General features: G+C 55.1%; 1 protein-coding gene across 1 annotated transcript; it reads left to right on the top strand.

Moving 5' to 3' along the window:
• The first annotated feature begins 835 nt into the window (after positions 1-835).
• LOC130254273 (olfactory receptor 51E2-like) lies at positions 836-3,120 on the top strand. Its single transcript, XM_056493652.1, is given in 5 exon segments — positions 836-1,921; positions 2,216-2,475; positions 2,478-2,744; positions 2,747-2,785; positions 2,788-3,120. Coding segments are annotated over 5 exon segments (963 nt in total). The 5' UTR covers positions 836-1,763; the 3' UTR covers positions 3,027-3,120.
• The last annotated feature ends 6,783 nt before the right edge of the window (positions 3,121-9,903 follow it).

The following is a 9,903-nucleotide window of genomic DNA, read 5'->3' on the forward strand; positions in this document are numbered from 1 at the left end:
CCCGTGTGTAAATTGGGTGTGAAGCTGCAGTGTGAGCCCTGCCAGTGTGTAAATTGGGTGTGCAGCTGCAGTGTGAGCCCTGCCAGTGTGTAAATTGGGTGTGCAGCTGCAGTGTGAGCCCTGCTCTGTGTAAATTGGGTGTGAAGCTGCAATGAGAGCCCTGCTCGTGTGTAAATTGGGTGTGCAGCTGCAGTGTGAGCCCTGCTCTGTGTAAATTGGGTGTGCAGCTGCAGTGTGAGCCCTGCTCTGTGTAAATTGGGTGTACAGCTGCAGTGTGAGCCCTGCTGGTGTGTAAATTGGGTGTACAGCTGCAGTGAGAGCCCTGCTCGTGTGTAAATTGGGTGTACAGCTGCAGTGTGAGCCCTGCTCTGTGTAAATTGGGTGTGAAGCTGCAATGAGAGCCCTGCCAGTGTGTAAATTGGGTGTGCAGCTGCAGTGAGAGCCCTGCTCGTGTGTAAATTGGGTGTACAGCTGCAGTGTGAGCCCTGCTCTGTGTAAATTGGGTGTGAAGCTGCAATGAGAGCCCTGCTCGTGTGTAAATTGGGTGTGCAGCTGCAGTGTGAGCCCTGCTCGTGTGTAAATTGGGTGTGAAGCTGCAGTGTGAGCCCTGCTCTGTGTAAATTGGGTGTGAAGCTGCAGTGTGAGCCCTGCTCGTGTGTAAATTGGGTGTGCAGCTGCAGTGTGAGCCCTGCCAGTGTGTAAATTGGGTGTGCAGCTGCAGTGTGAGCCCTGCTCTGTGTAAATTGGGTGTGAAGCTGCAATGAGAGCCCTGCTCGTGTGTAAATTGGGTGTGCAGCTGCAGTGAGAGCCCTGCTCGTGTGTAAATTGGGTGTACAGCTGCAGTGAGAGCCCTGCTCTGTGTAAATTGGGTGTGCAGCTGCAGTGTGAGCCCTGCTCGTGTGTAAATTGGGTGTGAAGCTGCAGTGTGAGCCCTGCTCCACCTGCACTGAGATGAAAAAGCCTCTGACACCAGGAGGGTAAAGCCTGATGCTGCTCCAGGCCTCAGCACAGGTGTGCAATAAAACCCCCACGTTTCACACCCAACATTATTTATAAAATAACTGCATTAATAAACTGCAGAGCTTGCCATAAATCCACTTTGCATCCTTGATTTGGGCATGAGAGGATTAAAGAAAGCTCAGGCAGTGCTTGAGCTGGTGCTGTCCACCCAGGGCAGGAGGGTGGTGGGTTTATTCCAGCACAGGCACTGCCTTGGGCCTGAAAACAGAAAAGTTCCCAAAGCAAAGCCTTTTATGTACCTACAGGCATCATCCTTGGATCACAGCACTCCTGGAAAATCCATGGATGCAGAATAAGGTGAATAATCTGATTATTTCTTTCCTGCAGGCATTCTGTTTTTTCCCTACGTGTTTTTCGTAGGATGAAAATCCAATTTGTATGTGCAAAAAAAGGTGAAAGCTGCTGCCTGCCCGTGCCTGAGAGCCGCTGTGGAGAGGTGGGAGCAGCACTGCCAGCCTCACATTTCTGACAGGGCACCCGGCACAGATGGGAAAATCAAGCAGCACTGAAGCATGACAGAAAGCACGGAAAATCTTTGTTGCTATTTTTAAAATAGAAAAGCAAACAAGTTCAGCTGAGGGGGTTTTTTATTGAAAAGGTTGTTGTGCCTTTTAGAGAATTCAGGCAACCCAGATGTCAGCGTTTTGTCAGTGTGTGGGTTGTTGCACAGGGTAAAAATCCGGGCGAGGAGCTGTGGGGATGGCAGGGACGGGCTGGGAACGGCTGACGGAGGTTTGTGCTCCATGCAGCCAGCACTGGCCTGGCAGGACATGAGCGGCGCCGGCACTGCAGGCCACGGCCCGTCCAACAGCTCTGGGCTCGGCCCGTCCTTCCTGCTGGCCAGCGTCGCGGGGCTGGAGGCGGCCCAGGCCTGGCTGCCCGTCCCGCTGTGCTCGGCCTAGGCCTGGCCCTGCTGGGCAACGGCGCCGTGCTGCTGGCGGCGTGGCTGGAGCGCGGCCCGCGGGCCACGGGCCTGCTGCTCGGCATGCCGCCCGCCATCGGCCTGCTCGGCCTGCGGGCCTGCTGCTCGGCATGCCGGCCACCATCGGCCTGTGCAGGCCACGGGCCTGCTGCTCGGCATGTCGCCCGCCATCGGCCTCGTGCTGGCCACGGGCCTGCTGCTCGGCATGCTGCCCGCCATCGGCCTGGCGCTGGCCACGGGCCTGCTGCTCGGCATGCCGGCCACCATCGGCCTCGTGCTGGCCATGGGCCTGCTGCTCGGCGTGCCGCCCGCCATCGGCCTGGCGCTGGCCACGGGCCTGCTGCTCGGCGTGCCGCCCACCGTCGGCCTGGCGCTGGCCACGGCCACCGTGCCGCACACCCTCTGCTTCTGCTGGCTGGGCAGCCGCCGGATCGGCTTCGGGGCCTGGCTGCTGCCGATGTTCCTGATCCACGCGCTCTCGGCCGCGCTGCTGGCCATGGCCACGGACCGCTACGTGGCCATCTGCCACCCGCTGGCCACGCCGCCCTGCTGACCAGCGCGGCCAAGCTGGGGCTGCTGGCCCCGGCCGGGGGGGGGCTGTTCTTCCTGCCCCTGCCGCCGCTGCTGCTGCCGCTGCCCTTCTGCGGCCCGCGGGTGCTGTCGCACTCCTTCTGCCTGTACCAGGACGTGAGGAACCCGGCGTGCGCCAACACCACCCCCAGCGTGGCGTGCAGGCTGACGGCCATCCTGCTGGTCATGGGGCTGGACGCCGTGCTCATCTGCCTCTCGTACCTGCTCATGCTCCGGCCGTGCTGCGCCTGGCGGCCTGGCAGGAGCGCCTCAGGCGTTGGGCACCCGCGCCACCCACGTCTGCGCCACGCTGGCCTTCCACGTGCCGCTGGTCGGGCTCTCGCTGCTGCACAGGCTCGGGAAGGGCCTGGCCCCGCCGGCGCACATCGCCATGGGCAATGTCTGCATCCTGGCGCCCGCCGTGCCCAACCCCGTCGTCTGCGGGGTGAGGACCAAGCAGATCCAGAGGAGGATCCTGAGCCTGATCCGCGCGGCTGGCAGAGCTCCCCGGTGACCCGGGCTCGGCTCCTGCCAGGGCCTGGCCTGGCTCATGGGTTTGCGCTCAGAGCCTGCGGTCTGGGATGTGCTCTGCGTGTGCCAGAGGGAAGAGCCGATGCAAACCCCTTCCAGAGCGCCTGCCCTCACCAGACTGCAGTGATCTGCACCAGGCCTGACCTGGCAGCTCCACAGGTGACTCAGCAAACTCACACAGGTGTCCCAGCATTGCACATCTTGGCTCCTCTCCTGCCTCTAACCATGCTGGATGGTTTGGGATGATTTCCTTAATTCACTGTTTTCACCTGGGGCAGAACCACATTCCAAAAGTTTTACCAGAAAATTTGCATGTAGCATCATTCTCTCAGTAAAATAACACACAATAAACAAACAAACAAACAAACAAACAAACAAACAAAAATAAATAAATAAATAGATGGATAGATAGATAGATAGATAGATAGATAGATAGATAGATAAATCAATAATTAAATAAATAAAGTAAATAATAAAATAAACAATAATAAAGTGAAATAATTACAGGACACCTGTCCAGAGTGATATTACAGATGCAGAAAAGCATTTCAGGAAAATAACATCTGCCTCTGTGTCTTGTTCTGACCTGCTGTGTGCTCTGTCAAGACCCCTCAACCTCCTCGTAGCAGGTGCTGTGGAAAAGCTTCAGAGTCAGAGTTACTGGTAGCAGTTGTAAAAATAATTTAAATTAATAATTGCATTCAATAAAATGAAAACATCTCAAGGGAAAGAAATAAGGAAGTTATAAACGTTAGTGATGATTCCAAACTGAAGGAAATCTCATTTCCAAGCCAAAGGTGTTCCACACTGGGAATTCCTAAAAATTCTGTCACTGGCACCACTGAACAGGGTCTGGCACCCTTGGGGAGATTTGGGTGGGTGGGTGGGAGCCCCTCTCAGTGTTCTCCTTACCATGAGCTGTGGCTTCACAGGAGTTCTGTTTTTACAGGAATTGTGGTTTCACAGGAGCTGTGGTTTCACTCGAGGTGAAGTCAGAGATGTGTTTGCAGTTCCCCCTGCAGACCCCGAGATGCCTCAGGAGGGTGCTGGGCTGAGCTCCTGTTTGTTCACGGTGGGATTTTGGGTTTTGCTGCACCAGGGGTGGCACAAGGTCCTGCCTGAGCCTTTCCTGGGGATCTGCACTGCCAGGAGTTCTCAAACCCCAGTGTCTCCATCAGTGTCACACAATCCCAAATCTGGGGCTGGAAAATCCCTCCCAGCCCCTGCAGTGCCAGCTGTGCCCTGTCCCCACCTTGTCACCCTGAGTGCCACCTCCAGGTGCCACCTGCAGGGATGGGGACCCCAAACCCCCCTGGGCAGTTCCAACCCCTGAGCTCCCTTTCCATGGGGAAATTCCTGCTGCTGTCACCCTGAGCCTCCTTTTCTCCAGGCTGAGCCCCTTCCCAGCTCCCTCAGGAATTCTCCAGCCCCTTCCCAGCTCCCTCAGGAATTCTCCAAACCCTTTCCCAGCTCCCTCAGGAATTCTCCAAACCCTTTCCCAGCTCCCCCAGGAATTCTCCAGCCCTTTCCCAGCTCCCCCAGGAATTCTCCAAACCCTTTCCCAGCTCCCCCAGGAATTCTCCAGCCCCTTCCCAGCTCCCCCAGGAATTCTCCAAACCCTTTCCCAGCTCCTCAGGAATTCTCCAGCCCCTTCCCAGCTCCCCCAGGAATTCTCCAGCCCTTTCCCAGCTCCCCCAGGAATTCTCCAAACCCTTTCCCAGCTCCTCAGGAATTCTCCAGCCCCTTCCCAGCTCCCCCAGGAATTCTCCAGCCCTTTCCCAGCTCCCCCAGGAATTCTCCAAACCCTTTCCCAGCTCCTCAGGAATTCTCCAGCCTTTCCCAGCTCCTCAGGAATTCTTCCAGCCCCATCCCAGCTCCCTCAGCCCCTCCTGGACTCTCCAGGTCTGAGTGTCCGGGCTCCTGTCCTTGATTTTAGATGGGATCTCCCCAAAGGTTCTGTCCCAGCCTCTCCACTGCTGCAATATTTGGTGCAGTTTCTTCCCAGTGCAAACAAACACTGAGAGTAAAACAGGCCTCGTTTTTGCAGTCTGTGCTGGTACAGCTTCAGTCTGGGTGTAACCTTCTCTGCTAAATTCAACCCCAATTTATTTTGAAATAAATAGTTTCATTTAGGTGAGTTACAAGTGGCTCTCATCTGGGACTTCAAGGCAATTCTGTTTCCTGTCATTTCTGGCATGTTCTGGTTTAATAGAGCTTAGAAAGGTAAAAAAAATCATAAAAATGAAAACAATCTGTACCTGCCTAATGTAATTTTGGAAATGTGAATGAATTTTTTGGAGGCATTGTGAGTCTAAACCCTTTTCAGGTGGCCATGGCACTGAAAAATGGCTCCTGCTCATTCCCCATATGTTCCTTTATTTCCTCTTGTGCTGAGAAAAAAAAATTAATAAAGAAAAATGAATGAACCACCCTGGAATGCTGTATTGTATTTCTCACTCATTTATTTCTCAGAGAGTTAATAGAGCCTCGGCACAGAAGGCATGATGGATTTCTCCCGGGTGCAGGTAAAAACTCCCTCCCTCCCTCCCTCACTCACATCCTGTTTTGCAAAGTTTGGCCATGGGGAGTGGCTGTGTGGGGGAGCAGGACACGCTGTACACAGCACAAAGAACATGGGAACCACTTTTCTTCTGGAATGGCCAGGCCAGCTCTCCTGCAGCAGGAAAACCTCCACCAGACCACGGGGACCAGCCCACATCTGCATGAGCAGGGACAGAGGGGATGGTCCAGCCCAGCTGGGAGAGGGGGAGGAGGACTGGGAGTCACAGGAGCCTGGAGGTGGCAGGAGAGCAACAAGGACACCCTGGGGCTGCAGCAGTTGGAGTGCCTGAGATCTCCTGGAGACGACCTCAAAGTATTTCCCTTCCCTTCCCTTCCCTTCCCTTCCCTTCCCTTCCCTTCCCTTCCCTTCCCTTCCCTTCCCTTCCCTTCCCTTCCCTTCCCTTCCCTTCCCTTCCCTTCCCTTCCCTTCCCTTCCCTTCCCTTCCCTTCCCTTCCCTTCCCTTCCCTTCCCTTCCCTTCCCTTCCCTTCCCTTCCCTTCCCTTCCCTTCCCTTCCCTTCCCTTCCCTTCCCTTCCCTTCCCTTCCCTTCCCTTCCCTTCCCTTCCCTTCCCTTCCCTTCCCTTCCCTTCCCTTCCCTTCCCTTCCCTTCCCTTCCCTTCCCTTCCCTTCCCTTCCCTTCCCTTCCCTGAAACTTCCCTTCCCTGAAACTTCCCTTCCCTTCCCTGAAACTTCCCTTCCCTTCCCTGAAACTTCCCTTCCCTTCCCTGAAACTTCCCTTCCCTTCCCTTCCCTTCCCTTCCCTTCCCTTCCCTTCCCTTCCCTTCCCTGAAACTTCCCTTCCCTTCCCTTCCCTTCCCTTCCCTTCCCTTCCCTTCCCTCCCTTCCCTTCCCTTCCCTTCCCTTCCCTTCCCTTCCCTTCCCTTCCCTTCCCTTCCCTTCCCTTCCCTTCCCTTCCCTTCCCTTCCCTTCCCTTCCCTTCCCTTCCCTTCCCTTCCCTTCCCTTCCCTTCCCTTCCCTTCCCTTCCCTTCCCTTCCCTTCCCTTCCCTTCCCTTCCCTTCCCTTCCCTTCCCTTCCCTTCCCTTCCCTTCCCTTCCCTGAAACTTCCCTTCCCTTCCCTTCCCTGAAACTTCCCTTCCCTTCCCTGAAACTTCCCTTCCCTTCCCTTCCCTGAAACTTCCCTTCCCTTCCCTTCCCTTCCCTTCCCTTCCCTTCCCTTCCCTTCCCTTCCCTTCCCTTCCCTTCCCTTCCCTTCCCTTCCCTTCCCTTCCCTTCCCTTCCCTTCCCTTCCCTTCCCTTCCCTTCCCTTCCCTTCCCTTCCCTTCCCTTCCCTTCCCTTCCCTTCCCTTCCCTTCCCTTCCCTTCCCTTCCCTTCCCTTCCCTTCCCTTCCCTTCCCTTCCCTTCCCTTCCCTTCCCTTCCCTTCCCTGAAACTTCCCTTCCCTGAAACTTCCCTTCCCTGAAACTTCCCTTCCCTTCCCTGAAACTTCCCTGAAACTTCCCTGAAACTTCCCTGAAACTTCCCTGAAACTTCCCTGAAACTTCCCTTCCCTTCCCTGAAACTTCCCTGAAACTTCCCTTCCCTTCCCTTCCCTTCCCTTCCCTTCCCTTCCCTTCCCTTCCCTTCCCTTCCCTTCCCTTCCCTTCCCTTCCCTTCCCTTCCCTTCCCTTCCCTTCCCTTCCCTTCCCTTCCCTTCCCTTCCCTTCCCTTCCCTTCCCTTCCCTTCCCTTCCCTTCCCTTCCCTTCCCTTCCCTTCCCTTCCCTGAAACTTCCCTGAAACTTCCCTGAAACTTCCCTGAAACTTCCCTTCCCTGAAACTTCCCTGAAACTTCCCTGAAACTTCCCTGAAACTTCCCTGAAACTTCCCTGAAACTTCCCTTCCCATCCATCCTCCATCCACACCCCAGATGTGTCTCACACACCCCCAGATGTGTCACACACACTCCAGATGTGTCACACTCACCCCAGATGTGTCACACACCCCCAGATGTGTCTCACACACCCCCAGATGTGTCACACACACTCCGGATGTGTCACACCCCCCCCAGATGTGTCACACTCACCCCAGATGTGTCACACACACTCCAGATGTGTCTCACACACACCCCAGATGTGTCACACACACCCCAGATGTGTCACACCCCCCAGATGTGTCACACTCACCCCAGATGTGTCACACACACTCCAGATGTGTCTCACACACTCCAGATGTGTCCCCACGAGTGCTGGAGGACACAGGGGCTCCTTGACCTCCCTTGTCTGAGGCTGTGCAGGACTCGCTGTCCCGGGGGTGCCCGGTTCTGGAAAGGATTTCACCAGGAGCACTGAGCTGTGGATGTGGGGTTTGGGGTTTGGGATTTGGGATTTGGGATCTGGGATTTGGGATTTGGGATTTGGGATTTGGGGTTTGGGGTTTGGGATTTGGGGTTTGGGGTTTGGGATTTATGGGATTTGGGGTTTGGGGTTTATGGGATTTGGGATTTATGGGATTTGGGATTTATGGGATTTAGGGTTTGGGGTTTATGGGATTTGGGGTTTATGGGATTTGGGATTTCTGGGATTTGGGGTTTGGGATTTATGGGATTTGGGCTTTATGGGATTTGGGGTTTATGGGATTTGGGATTTATGGGATCTGGGATTTATGGGATTTATGGGGTTTGGAGTTCATGGGATTTGGAGTTTGGGATTAATGGGATTTGGGGTTTGGGGTTTGGGATTTATGGGATTTGGGGTTTGGGGTTTGGGGTTTGGGGTTTGGGATTTGGGATTTGGGGTTTGGGATTTGGGGTTTGGGGTTTGGGGTTTGGGATTTGGGCCATCCACGCTATGGGGGCCCCTCCAGCTGGAGCCCCCTCCCAGTGCTCAGAACAGGTCCCTCCCGTGGCAGGGGGTGCAACAAGAGCTTTAAGGTCCCTCCCAGCCCAAACCCCGAACCATGCCGTGATTTCTGTGGTCCTGTGTCTCTGTCTCTCACACCCCTCAGTGCAAGGACGGGGCAGGGCTGCCGCTGTGTCCCGTGTCCGTGCAGCACCTGGGGCTGGGCTGGGCCCCCCGCAGCCACAGAAACAGCAGCAATTACCGGAATGTCCCTGTCACCCCCGCTGGCCCCGAGGGCACAGCTCGCTCTAAGGCTCTGGCAAACCCAGAACTTTTTGTTTCCCCTCATTTCCGAGTTCATTCACTATTCCAGTTGCTGCTGCCATTGCTGCAGCCCTGGCTGCTCCCAGAGCCAGGAATTTCAGTCGATATTTGTTAGGAAAACACACAGCAGCTGTAATTGTTATCAGGAATATTGTTATTGCAGCTACAGCTGGGAGGAAAATTAGGCAACGTGCACAAAGCCAGCGCTCGTCTCCTACAGAACTGTCAGCTCAGGGCTCCCAGCCCAGCCCACAGAGCCTGAGGGAAATGCTCTGTGGAATACAAATCAGAACAGAAAAGAGATGCTGGAAGGGCTCAAGCTTTGAATGCACAACGCTGCCTTTGGGTTGTAAAAAAAATAAAATTAAAAGCAAGTAATAAATTGCCCCTCAAGCTGACACTATTGAGTGCCTGACTTGCCCACTGCTCTTTTCAGGGGCTGGTGTGGGAGAAGTGAAACTTTCCCAGCCCCCAGCATTCAAGGAATTCACAATCTGTCTGTGTAAACAGGGAATTGGCATTGTTTGACTGAAGGCTGAACTCATCAGCAAGCCCTGAGAAATGGAATTCGTGGCTTTTCCTCTGCCCCACGTCTGAGACAGAGCTCCAAGACACCTGTGCCTCTGCTCCTCACCTCAGCAGCTCAGAAATTAGCTGGATAACCGAGATCAGCAGCAGCTCTCAGCGTGCTGCAACGCCCTCCAACAGAAAATACAGATGTGAGCACTGGAATCTGAGCGTGCTCCAATGCCCTCCAACAGAAAATACAGATGTGAGCACTGGAACCTGAGCGTGCTGCAACGCCCTCCAACAGAAAATACAGATGTGAGCACTGGAATCTGAGCGAGCAAACTCAGACATGCAGTTCATCCTCATCCTCTGTAACACCCCACAGAAACCAGCAGCTGGATTGATCCACTCTGTGCATTACCCACTGTTCTGGGCTGGTAAAAATGGGTGGAAACTGGGACAAGTCCCATCCTGTCCACCCCGCTGCCCTGCAGGGGGACATCCCCTGGCTCTGCACAGGCAGACACGGGCAGGAACACCCCGAGCCCCTCTGGGCTGTGTCCGTGTGGGGCACAGGAGGGACTGGGCACAGGATGGATCCCCACCTTCTGTCCATGTCCCTGTGAGTGTGCACAGCTCAGGATGGATCCTCACCTTCTGTCCATGTCCTTGTGAGTGTGCACAGCTC

The sequence above is a fragment of the Oenanthe melanoleuca genome, chromosome 1, assembly GCF_029582105.1.
Source record: "Oenanthe melanoleuca isolate GR-GAL-2019-014 chromosome 1, OMel1.0, whole genome shotgun sequence".
Lineage (NCBI taxonomy): Eukaryota > Metazoa > Chordata > Aves > Passeriformes > Muscicapidae > Oenanthe > Oenanthe melanoleuca.